Source organism: Vidua chalybeata, assembly GCF_026979565.1.
Source record: "Vidua chalybeata isolate OUT-0048 chromosome 37 unlocalized genomic scaffold, bVidCha1 merged haplotype SUPER_37_unloc_3, whole genome shotgun sequence".
In the NCBI taxonomy this organism is placed as follows: domain Eukaryota; kingdom Metazoa; phylum Chordata; class Aves; order Passeriformes; family Viduidae; genus Vidua; species Vidua chalybeata.
In genome coordinates this window covers 80,483-93,453 of record NW_026530305.1, presented here as the reverse complement: position 1 = coordinate 93,453, position 12,971 = coordinate 80,483, and the positions used below count along the sequence as shown (strand labels likewise).

General features: G+C 52.1%; 1 protein-coding gene across 1 annotated transcript; it reads left to right on the top strand.

The window, feature by feature from the left end:
- Positions 1-212: 212 nt before the first annotated feature.
- On the top strand, positions 213-12,278 carry PRODH2 (proline dehydrogenase 2). Its single transcript, XM_053933231.1, has 10 exons — positions 213-383; positions 1,626-1,816; positions 2,566-2,686; positions 4,704-4,784; positions 4,863-4,943; positions 5,703-5,855; positions 6,391-6,557; positions 8,156-8,266; positions 10,565-10,641; positions 12,019-12,278. Exons 1-10 carry the CDS (start codon positions 213-215, stop codon positions 12,186-12,188), a joined length of 1,323 nt encoding a protein of 440 aa, XP_053789206.1. The 3' UTR covers positions 12,189-12,278.
- The last annotated feature ends 693 nt before the right edge of the window (positions 12,279-12,971 follow it).

The window sequence follows — 12,971 nt, the reverse complement described above, 5'->3', positions numbered from 1 at the left end:
TTACGGGGGGATCTATGGGGCAGGGAAGGTCCCTGGGCGGATCTATGGGGCGATCTATGGGGCGGGGGCGCTCTGGGGGTCGATCTATGGGGCAGGGAGCAACCAAAGGCTGGAGGAGGTCCCTGTGGAGATCTACGGGGCAGGGCGGGTCTGTGGGGCAGGAGAAGCCTGGCGGTAAATCTGTGGGGCAGGGCGGGTCTGTGGGGGGATCTATGGGGCAGGGGGTCTCGGAAGGTGGGGAGGGGTCGCCATTGCAGGTGCAGGTGCAGGTGCAGGTGAGGGAGGGCCGGGCCCTGGCGGCCCTGGGATGGTGGGAGCTGCTCCGGGGCCTGCTGGTGTTTGCCCTCTGCTCCCACCCCCGGCTGCAGCGGGACCCCGAGGCGGTGAGACCCCCTCCCCAAAAATGGGGACCCCCCCCACCCCAATCAGAGACCCCTGACCCATAGAGAGACCCATAGAGAGACCCCTGACCCACACCGAGGGCCTCCCGCCATTTTCTGCCCTCACAAACTGCCCCAGAAGTGACCTCCAAACCCCTCCCTTGCCCCATAAAACCCCCCCAGATTCCACAAATGACCCCCAACCCCCTCAAACTCTCCCGCCACCTTCTCCCCTCACACTTTCCCATCCTTTCCTCCCCTCACATTCTCCCAGTATTTTCTCCCCTCACACTCTCCCATTTTCTCCCCTCACACTTTCCCGCCCTTTTTCCTCTCACGGTCTCCCTCCATTTCCTCCCCTCACACTTTCCCACCCTTTCCTCCCCTCACATTCTCCCAGCATTTCCTTCCCTCACACTCTCCTGCCATTTTCTCCCGTCACACTTTCCCTCCATTTCCCCCCCTCACACTTTCCCACCATTTTCCCCCTCACACTTTCCTGCACTTGTTCCCCTCACACTCCCCCACCATTTTCCCCCCTCACACTTTCCCACCATTTTTCCCGTCACACTTTCCCGCCCTTTTTCCCCTCACGCTCCCCCGCCATTTTCTCCCCTCACACTTTCCCGCCCTTTTCCCCCTCACGCTCCCCCATAATTTCCTCCCCTCACACCTTCCCACCCTTTCCTCCCCTCACACTTTCCCGCCATTTTCTCCTCTCACACTCCCCCACCATTTTTTCCCTTCACACTTTCCCACCATTTTTCCTCTCACACTCTCCCACCCTTTCCTCCTCTCACGCTTTCCCGCCCTTTCCTTCCCCTCACGCTCCCCCATATAATTTCCTCCCCTCACACTCTCCTGCCATTTTCTCCCCTCACACTTTCCTGCCCTTTTTCCCTTCACACTCCCCCACAATTTTTTCCCCTCACACTTTCCCACCATTTTCTCCCCTCACACTTTCCCACCCTTTTTCCTCTCACGCTCCCCCATAATTTCCTCCCCTCACACTTTCCCGCCCTTTCCTCCCCTCACACTTTCCCGCCCTTTCCTCCCCTCACACTTTCCCACCATTTTCTCCCCTCACACTTTCCTGCCCTTTCCTTCCCCTCACACTCCCCCACCATTTTCTCCCCTCACACTTTCCCGCCCTTTCCTCCCTTCACACTTTCCCGCCCTTTTTCCCCTCACACTCCCCCGCCATTTTCTCCCCATCCCACCACAACGTCCCCCCATTCCCCACAGTTCCTGCGGGCGTCCCGCCGGGTTCTGGGTCCCCACCTATGGCGGGCCCTTCTCTCCGTGTCCCTTTGGGGACAGTTTGCGGTCGGCCGGAGCCCGGCGGCCGTGCAGGAACTGGCCCAGCGGCTCCGGGCTCGTGGCCTGCGCCCCATGCTGGCCCTGCCCATCGAGGGTGAGGGACCCGATGGCGAGGGGTGAGTCGGGGTCGCTTATGGGGCTGTCTTGGGGTCACTTATGGGGTTTTAGGGTCACTAATGGTGTCCTGGGGTCACTTGTGGGTCACTTATGGGGTTTTGGGGGTTACATATGGGGCAGTTTTGGGGTCACTTATGGGGTGTAGGGGTCTCTTATGGGGTTTTAGAGTCACTAATGGTGTCCTGAGGTCACTTATGGGGTTTTGGGGATCACTTATGGGGCAGTTTTGGGGTCACTTATGGGGTGTAAGGGTCACTTGTGGGGTGCAGGGGTGACTAATGTTCTGGGGTCACTTGTGGGTCACTTATGGGGGGTGGGGATCATTTATAGGGTGTGAGGGTCACTTATGGGACAGGTTTGGAGTCACTTATGGGTTTTTAGGGTCACTTATGGGTCACTTGTGGGTCACTAAAGGGGTTTGGGGTCACCTTTGGGTCTGGGGTCACTTATGGGTCACTGATGGGGTGTGGGGGGTCACTTCTGGGTCACTTATGGGGTTTGGGGTCACTTGTGGGGCAGTTCTGGGGTCACTGATGGATTTGGGGTCACTGATGGGTTTTGGGGTCACTTGTGGGTCACTGATGGGGTATGGGGGGTCACTTGTGGGTCACTGATGGATTTGGGGTCACTTGTGGGGCAGTCCTGGGGTCACTGATGGATTTGGGGTCACTGATGGGGTTTGGGGTCACTTGTGGGTCACTGATGGATTTGGGGTCACTGATGGGGTTTGGGGTCCCCTGTGGGGCAGCGAGGCCTGGTTTGAGCAGAACTGTGGGGCGGCCCTGCAATGTGTGGGGCTGGCGGCCGCCTCGGGCCCCGAGCCCGCCATGCAGCTGAAGGTGACGGCGCTGCTGAGCCAGCGGCTCTGCGTGAGTGGGGCAGGGGCATCTGTGGGGCAGGGATCTGTGGGGCAGGGGCATCTGTGGGGTCTATGGGGCAGGGGGATCTGTGGGGCAGGGGGGATCTGTGGGGCAGGGATCTGTGGGGCAGGGATCTGTGGGGTGGGATCTATAGGGTGGGATCAGTGGGGCAAGGATCTATGGGGTCTACGGGGCAGGAAGGATCTGTGGGGCAGGAGGGATCTATGGGGCTCTGCGTGAGTGGGGCGGGATCGATGGGGTGGTGATGTGGGGTGGGATCTGTGGGGCAGGATCTATGGGGCAGGGATCTGTGGGGTCTATGGGGCAGGATGGATCTATAGGGCAGGTGTGGATCTGTGGGGCAGGTGAGGATCTATAGGGCAGGATTGGGATCTATGGGGCAGGATTGGGATCTATGGGGCAGGACTGGGATCTATGGGGCAGGATTGGGATCTATGGGGCAGGACTGGGATCTATAGGGCAGGATTGGGATCTATGGGGCAGGATGGGATCTATGGGGCAGGATGGGATCTATGGGGCAGGACTGGGATCTATGGGGCAGGGTTGGGATCTATGGGGCAGGACTGGGATCTAGGGGGCAGGATTGGGATCTATGGGGCAGGACTGGGATCTATGGGGCAGGATTGGGATCTATGGGGCAGGACTGGGATCTATGGGGCAGGATTGGGATCTATGGGGCAGGACTGGGATCTATGGGGCAGGATTGGGATCTATGAGGCAGGGTTGGGATCTATGGGGCAGGACTGGGATCTAGGGGGCAGGATTGGGATCTATGGGGCAGGACTGGGATCTAGGGGGCAGGATTGGGATCTATGGGGCAGGACTGGGATCTATGGGGCAGGACTGGGATCTATGGGGCAGGGTTGGGATCTATGGGGCAGGACTGGGATCTGTGGGGCAGGGTTGGGATCTATGGGGCAGGACTGGGATCTAGGGGGCAGGATTGGGATCTATGGGGCAGGACTGGGATCTATGGGGCAGGGTTGGGATCTATGGGGCAGGACTGGGATCTATGGGGCAGGATTGGGATCTATGGGGCAGGACTGGGATCTATGGGGCAGGGTTGGGATCTATGGGGCAGGATTGGGATCTATGGGGCAGGGTTGGGATCTATGGGGCAGGACTGGGATCTATGGGGCAGGATTGGGATCTATGGGGCAGGACTGGGATCTATGGGGCAGGGTTGGGATCTATGGGGCAGGATTGGGATCTATGGGGCAGGACTGGGATCTGTGGGGCAGGGTTGGGATCTATGGGGCAGGATTGGGATCTATGGGGCAGGACTGGGATCTGTGGGGCAGGGTTGGGATCTATGGGGCAGGACTGGGATCTAGGGGGCAGGATTGGGATCTATGGGGCAGGACTGGGATCTATGGGGCAGGGTTGGGATCTATGGGGCAGGACTGGGATCTATGGGGCAGGATTGGGATCTATGAGGCAGGGTTGGGATCTATGGGGCAGGACTGGGATCTAGGTGGCAGGATTGGGATCTATGGGGCAGGACTGGGATCTATGGGGCAGGACTGGGATCTATGGGGCAGGGTTGGGATCTATGGGGCAGGACTGGGATCTGTGGGGCAGGGTTGGGATCTATGGGGCAGGACTGGGATCTAGGGGGCAGGATTGGGATCTATGGGGCAGGGTTGGGATCTATGGGGCAGGACTGGGATCTATGGGGCAGGATTGGGATCTATGGGGCAGGACTGGGATCTATGGGGCAGGGTTGGGATCTATGGGGCAGGACTGGGATCTATGGGGCAGGATTGGGATCTATGGGGCAGGACTGGGATCTATGGGGCAGGGTTGGGATCTATGGGGCAGGACTGGGATCTATGGGGCAGGACTGGGATCTATGGGGCAGGACTGGGATCTATGGGGCAGGATTGGGATCTATAGGGCAGGACTGGGATCTATGGGGCAGGGTTGGGATCTATGGGGCTCGACTGGGATCTATAGGGCAGGTGAGGCCCCTCAGGTGAACCCCCTGTCTGACCACGCCCCCCAGGAGAAACTCTCGCTCCGATTGGTCAAGCCGGAAGGGGCGGGGCTTAACCCAGAAGAGGTGGCGGCCATGTTGGGTGGCCAGGTAACCCCTCCCCGATTGACCACGCCCATTTTTACCTGGGCCACGCCCATTTACCTGGGCCACGCCCCCTCCCCGCAGGTGCCGGAGCTCACCTGGCTCAGCCTGGCCGAGAACGAACACCTGGGGAGGGGCCTGAGGAGGCTGGAGGAGGTGGCACAGGTGAGGGGGGCGGGGCGGGGGAGTCACCTGTGCTCACCTGAGGGGTCTCAGGTGAGTTACCTGTGCTCGGCCAGGTGGCAGAAGTGGCTCAGGCACAGCTGGGCACACCTGGGCACACCTGGCACACCTGGGGACACCTGGGGACACCTGGGGACACACCTGGGCACACCTGAGACACACCTGGGCACACCTGGGGACACCTGGGCACACCTGGGGACACCTGGGACACACCTGGGGACACACCTGGGCACACCTGGGGACACCTGGGCACACCTGGGGACACGTGGGATACACCTGGGACACACCTGGGACACACCTGGGATACACCTGGGGGCACCTGAGACACACCTGAGACACACCTGGGAGACACCTGGGACACACCTGGGACACCTGAGATACACCTGGGGACACTTGGGGACAACTGAGATACCCCTGGACACATCTGGGACAGACCTGGAACACCTGAGACACACCTGGGACAACTGGGGACACCTGGGACACACCTGGGCACACCTGGGAACACCTGGGCACACCTGGAGACACCTGGGGTCACCTGGGCACACCTGAGATACACCTGGGACACACCTGGGACACACCTGGGAACACCTGGGACACACCTGGGACACACCTGGGGACACCTGAGACACACCTGGGCACACCTGAGGACACCTGGGACACACCTGGGCACACCTGGGACACACCTGTGCACACCTGGGCACAGCTGGGCACAGCTGGGCACTCACCTGTCCCCTCCCCCAGGCCGCCGTGGCCCGGGGCGTGCAGGTGCTGGTGGACGCCGAGATGTCTCACCTGAACCCCGCCCTCACCTGCCTCACCTGGGGGCTGATGTGGAGGCACAACCGGGCGGGGCCCCGCGCCTGGATCTGGAACACCTGGCAGGCCTACCTGAGGGTGAGCACACCTGGGCACACCTGGGGGTACCTGGGGGTACCTGGGGGTACCTGAGCCACATCTGGGTACCTGGGGCACACCTGAGTCACACCTGGGTCACACCTGGGCACACCTGGGGGCACCTGAGCCACATTTGGGGTACCCAGGTCACACCTGGGCACACCCGGGCCACACCTGAGTCACACCTGGGCACACCTGAGCACACCTGGGGGATACCTGAGCCACATTTGGGGTATTTGGGTCACACCTGGGCCACACCTGGGCCACACCTGGGCACACCTGGGCACACCTGGGCACACCTGAGGGATACCTGAGCCACATTTGGGGTATTTGGGCCACACCTGGGCACACCTGGGGCACATTTTGGGGTACCTGGGGCACACCTGGGCACACCTGGGCACACCTAGAGACACCTGGGGGCACCTGAGCCACATTTGGGGTACCTGGGGCACACCTGGGTGCTCACCTGGGCACACCTGGAGGTATTTTAGACACACCTGGGGCACACCTGAGCCTCACCTGTCCCCTCCCCCAGGACACCGAGGCTCACCTGGGCGCTCACCTGGCCCAGGTGGGCGTGGCCGGGCTCAGGTGCGGGGTGAAGTTGGTGCGCGGGGCTTACCTGGAGCAGGAGCAGGGGCGGGCCCGGGCCCGGGGCTGCCCCTCCCCCACCTGGGACACACCTGAGGAGACCTCGGCCAGGTGGGGGAGGGGCCGCGATTTGGGGGAAATTTGGGAGAATTTTGGGGGAATTTTGGGAGAATTTTCAAAGAATTGTGGGGGAATTTTGGGAGAAATTTTGGGGGAAATTTTGGGGAAATTTTGGGGGAAATTTGGGAGAATTTTGGGGAAATTTGGGGAAATTTGGGGGAAACTTTGGGGGAAATTTGGGAGAATTTTGGGGGAATTTTGGGAGAAATTTGGGAGAATTTTGGGAGAAATTTGGGAGAATTTTGAGAGAAATTTGGGGGAATTTTGGGAGAAATTTGGGGGAAATTTGGGGAAATTTTGGGAGAAATTTGAGGGAATTTTGGGAGAATTTTGGGGAAATTTGGGAGAATTTTGGGGAAATTTGGGAGAATTTCCGGTGATTTTTAGGTGAATTTCTGCTGATTTTTGAGTGAATTTGGGGTGAATTTTTTGTGCATTTCAAGGTGATTTTTGGGTTAATTTTGGGTGAATTTCCACTGATTTTGGGTGAATTTGGGCTGATTTTGGGCTGATTTTTGGGTGATTTTTGGGTGAATTTGGGCTGATTTTTGGGTCAATTCCCGCTGATTTTGGGTGATTTTGGGGTCATTTGGAGTTGATTTTGGCTGATTTTTGGGTGAATTTGAGCTGATTTTTGGGGGAATTTGGGTTGATTTTTGGCTGATTTTGGGTGAATTCCCGCTGATTTTGGCTCATTTTCGGGCGAATTTCAGCTGATTTTTGGTTGATTTTCGGGTGAATTCCCGCTGATTTTTGCCGTTTTTGGGTGAATTCCCGCTGATTTTGGGTGAATTCCCGCTGATTTTGGGTGATTTTGGGTGAATTCCTGCTGATTTTGGGTGAATTCCTGCTGATTTTGGGTGATTTTGGGTGAATTCCTGCTGATTTTGGGTGAATTCCTGCTGATTTTGGGTGAAATCCCGCTGATTTTGGCTGATTTTGGGTGAATTCCCGCTGATTTTGGCTGATTTTGGGTGAATTCCCGCTGATTTTTGGGTGAATTCCCACTGATTTTTGCAATTTTTGGGTGAATTCCCGCTGATTTGGGGTGAATTCCCGCTGATTTTGGCTGAATTCCCGCTGATTTTGGCTGATTTTGGCTGAATTCCCGCTGATTTTGGCTGAATTCCGGCTGATTTTTGCCCTTTTTGGCTGAATTCCCGCTGATTTTGGCTGAATTCCCGCTGATTTTGGCTGAATTCCCGCTGATTTTTGCCATTTTTGGGTGAATTCCCGCTGATTTTGGCTGATTTTGGGTGAATTTCCACTGATTTTGGCTGATTTTGGCTGAATTCCCGCTGATTTTTGCCATTTTTGGGTGAATTCCCGCTGATTTTGGCTGATTTTGGGTGAATTTCCACTGATTTTGGCTGATTTTGGCTGAATTCCCGCTGATTTTTGCCATTTTTGGGTGAATTCCCGCTGATTTTGGCTGATTTTGGGTGAATTCCCGCTGATTTTTGCCCTTTTTGGGTGAATTCCCGCTGATTTTGGGTGAATTTCCACTGATTTTGGCTGATTTTGGCTGAATTCCCGCTGATTTTTGCCCTTTTTGGGTGAATTCCCGCTGATTTTGGTCTCTCCCCCAGCTACGAGCGCTGCCTGCGGCTCCTGGTGGCCGCGCTGGCCCGGCCGGGCTCGCGCCTCTCGCTCATGGTGGCCACGCACAACGAGGGCTCGGCGCTGGCCGCGCTGCGCCGGTGAGACGGGCGGCTCCGGGATCGGCGATTATTGGGGAATTTGGGGATTTTGGGGATTTTTTGGGGATTTTTTCAGATTTTTGGGCATTTTTTGGGGCATTTTTTGGTGATTTTTTGAGATTTTGGGGATTTTTTTTTGGTCATTTTTGGGGGATTTTTTTGGGGGGGGATTTTTTGGGTGATATTTTGAGATTTTTGGGGGGATTTTTGGGGCATTTTTGGTGATTTTTTTGAGAATTTGGGAACTTTTTTGGGGGATTTTTTTGAGATTTTTTTTGGGTTTTTTTGGATTTTTAGGACATTTTTTTGAGATTTTTATGGGAGTTTTTGGGGATTTTTTTTTGAGATTTTTTGAGATTTTTGGGCGGATTTTTGGGGATTTTTTTGAGGATTTTTTTGAGATTTTTTGAGATTGTGGGGATTTTTTTGCGGGGATTTTTTTTGATTTTTGGGGTTTTTTGGGGTTTTTTTGAGATTTGGGGGTATTTTTGGGTGATTTTTTTTGAGATTTTTTTGGGGGATTTTTGGGTGATTTTTTGGGGGGGATTTTTTTTTTGCGATTTTTTGAGAATTTGGGGATTTTTTGAGGGATTTTTTGGTGATTTTTTGAGATTTTTGGGGGATTTTTTTGGGATTTTTTGGTGATTTTTTGAGATTTTTGGGAATTTTTTTCAGGATTTCTTTCAGGATTTTTTTGAGATTTTTTGCGATTTTTTGGGGAGTTTTGGAGGGGATTTCTTGGTGATTTTTTTAGAATTTTTTTTTTTTGAGATTTTTTTGAATTTTGGGGGGATTTTTTTCGATTTTTGGGGATTTTTTGAGAATTTGGGGATTTTTTAGTGATTTTCTGAGATTTTTGGGGATTTTTGGGGCATTTTTGGTGATTTTTTGAGATTTTTTGGGAATTTTGGGGTGATTTTTTTAGTGGTTTTTGGAGATTTTTTGGGTGATTTTTTGGGTGTTTTTTGAGATTTTTGGGCATTTTGGGGGGAATTTTTTGGTGAATTTTTTAGACTTTGGGGATTTTTTTTTTTTTTTTGGGATTTTGTGAGATTTTTGGGGATTTGGGGGGGTTTTCGTGGTTTCTGGAGAATTTTTTTGGGCATTTTTGGGTGATTTTTTGAGATTTTTTGAGATTTTTTTGGGGGGTTTTTGGGGGATTTTTTGAGATTTTTGGGGATTTTTTTATGATTTCTTGGTGGGTTTTTTTGTAATTTTTTGTGTGGGAATGTTTTTGGGTATTATTTGTGATTTTTTGTGGGTTTTTTTTATATATTGGGATTTCTTTTTAATTTTTAAGACTTTTTTGTGATTTTGTTGAGATTTTTTGTGATTATTTTGGGAATGTCTTGGAATTTTGGGTGGTTTTTGAAGTAATTTTGTGGCAATTTTGGTTAAATTTTGATTAAATTTTAAATTACAGGTTAATTTTAGTTTGATTTTTATTTCATTTTGGATTAATTTGTCTTAAATTTTGGGTTAATTTGGGGGTAACTTTTGGTTAATTTTGTTGTTAATTTCTATGAAATTTTTTGATTAATTTATTTTATAATTTTATGTAGATTTTGTTAGATTTTGGGTTAATTTCTGCTATAACTTTGTCTTAATTTTTGTTAAACTTCACGGAAATTTTGGGGTAATTCCTAAATTTTGGTTGATTTTTTGGGTAATTTTATGTAATTTTTGTTATTAGTTCAGGTTCATTTTTTGTGAAATTTTGGATTATTTTTTTTTTGTTAATTTCAGGGAAATTTTGTGTTAATTTTGTGCTAATTTCTGTTAAATTTTGTGTTAATTTTGTGTTAATTTTTGTTAAATTTTGGCTTAATTTTTTTGTCAACTTTTTGTTAATTTTGGATGAATTTTGGGTTAATTTTTTGTTAATTTTGGGTTATTTTTTGATTAATTTCGTGTTACTTTTTGATGAATTTTGCGTTAATGTTTTTGTTAATTTTGTGTTAATTATTGATGAATTTCGGGTTAATTATTGATGAATTTTGGGTTAATTTTTGACGATTTTTGGGTTAATTTTCGATTAATTTTGGGTTAATTTTGGATGAATTTTGCGTTAATTTTTTTTGTTAATTTTGTGTTAATTTTTGATTAATTTCGGGTTAATTTTTGATTAATTTCGGGTTAATTTTTGGTTAATTTCGGGTTAATTTTTGGTTAATCTCATGTTAATTTTTGGTTAATTTCGGGGTGATTTTTAGTTAATTTTTGTTAATTTCTGTGAAGTTTTGGGGTGATTTCAGGAAAGCCCCAAAAAGCCCCGATTTGACCCCAAATCCCCCCCAGGCTCTCCCGGCTCCCCCCCGGCTCCGTTTGCTTCGGGCAACTGCAGGGGATGGGCGAGCACCTGAGCCTGGCGCTGGGTGAGTGACCATGAGTGACCACTGAGTGACCACTGAGTGACCACTGACCACTGAGTGACCACTGAGTGACCCCTGAGTGACCAATGAGTGACCCCTGAGTGACTGCAGGGGATGGGCGAGCACCTGAGCCTGGCGCTGGGTGAGTGACCATGAGTGACCACTGAGTGACCACTGAGTGACCACTGAGTGACCCCTGAGTGACCACTGACCACTGAGTGACCAATGAGTGACCACTGACCACTGAGTGACCATGAGTGACCACTGAGTGACTGCAGGGGATGGGCGAGCACCTGAGCCTGGCACTGGGTGAGTGACCACTGAGTGACCACTGAGTGACCACTGAGTGACCACTGAGTGACCACTGACCACTGAGTGACCACTGAGTATCCACTGACCCCTGAGTGACCGCTGAGTGACCCTAAATCCCCAAAAATCCCCCAAAATCCAAAAAAAACCCCAAAATTCCCTTAAAAATACTCCCAAATCACCCCAAACTGACCCCGAGTGACCCCTGAGTGACCACTGAGTGACCACTGAGTGACCGCTGAGTGACCCTAAATCCCAAAAATCCTCCAAAATCCCCCCAAAATCCCCCAAAATCCCCCAGAATCCCCTTAAATGACCCCAAACCACCTCAAACTGACCCCGAGTGACCCCAAATGACCCCGAGTGACCCCGAGTGCCCACTGAGTGACCACTGAGTGACCACTGAGTGACCCCGAGTGACTGCTGAGTGACCACTGAGTGACCCTAAATCCCAAAAAATCCCCCTAAATCCCCCAAAATCCCCTTAAGTGACCGCAAACCACCTCAAACTGACCCCGAGTGACCCCGAGTGACCGCTGAGTGACCGCTGAGTGACCACTGACCATTGACCCCTGAGTGACCACTGAGTGACCACTGACCCCTGAGTGACCACTGAGTGACCACTGACCCCTGAGTGACCCCTGAGTGACCCCTGAGTGACCCCTGAGTGACCACCGACCATTGACCCCTGAGTGACCACTGAGTGACCACTGACCGCTGAGTGACCCCTGAGTGACCACTGACCACTGAGTGACCACTGAGTGACCGCTGAGTGACCCTAAATCCCAAAAATCCCCCAAAAATCCCCCAAAATCCCCCAAAATCCCCTTAAATGACCCCAAACCACCTCAAACTGACCCCGAGTGACCCCGAGTGACCACTGAGTGACCCCAAGTGACCGCTGAGTGACCGCTGAGTGACCCTAAATCCCAAAAAATCCCCCAAAATCCCCTTAAATGACCCCAAACCCCTCAAACTGACCCCGAGTGACCCCGAGTGACCCCGAGTGACCCCGAGTGACCCCGAGTGACCGCTGAGTGACCGCTGAGTGACCGCAGGTGTGTCCGGCAGGTGCGGGGGGGTTCCCCGTGTACAAGTCGGTGCCGCTGGGCCCCCCCGAGGTGACGATCCCGTACCTGGCGCGGCGAGCGGCCGAAAACCGCGGGGCCCTGGGCGGGGCCAGGCGCGAGCGGGAGCTGCTGTGGGCGGAGCTTCGGCGCAGGCTCCGCCCCTGGGCGTGAATCCCGAAATTTCCCCCCAAAAATCCCGAGATTTCCATCAAAAGAAATTAAAAAAAAAACACCCCGGAAATTGCATTAAAAACGCACAAATTATGCCCAAATATGGGAGTGGGCGGGGCTGTGGGCGGGGCTTTATCGCAGGCTCCGCCCCTGGGCCTGATTCCCGAAATTCCTGAGAAAAATCCCAAAAATTTCTACTCGAAAATAAAATAAATCCTAATTAAAAACTCATGGAATTGACCCAAAACTTTGGAGAGGGTGGGGCTGTGGGCGGGGCTTCATCGCAGGCTCCGCCCCTGGGCGTGAATCCCAAAATTTTCCCCAAAAACGTCGAAATTTCCATCCAAAAAAACATTTTGAAAAACACCCCCAAAATTGCATTCAAAACGCACAAATTATGCCCAAATATGGGAATGGGTGGGGCTGTGGGCGGGGTTTTGTCACAGGCTCCGCCCCTGGGCCTGAATCCCAAATTTTCCCCAAAAATCCCGAAATTTCCATCAAAAAAAACCACAAAAAACCAAAAACAAACAAACAAACAAACAAACCACAAAAATTTGCATTAAAAACACAGAAAATATGCCCATATATGGCAGTGGGTGTGGCAGTGGGCGGGGCTTATGCACAGGCTCCGCCCTCAGGCCTGATTCCTAAAAATTCCCCAAATTCCCAAAAAATCCTGGAAATTCCAACAAAAATTTAAAAAAATCCCATTAAAACCACCCAAAATTGACCGAAAAACCAGAAATGGGCGGGGCTGTGGGCAGGGCTTTAATGGGGGCT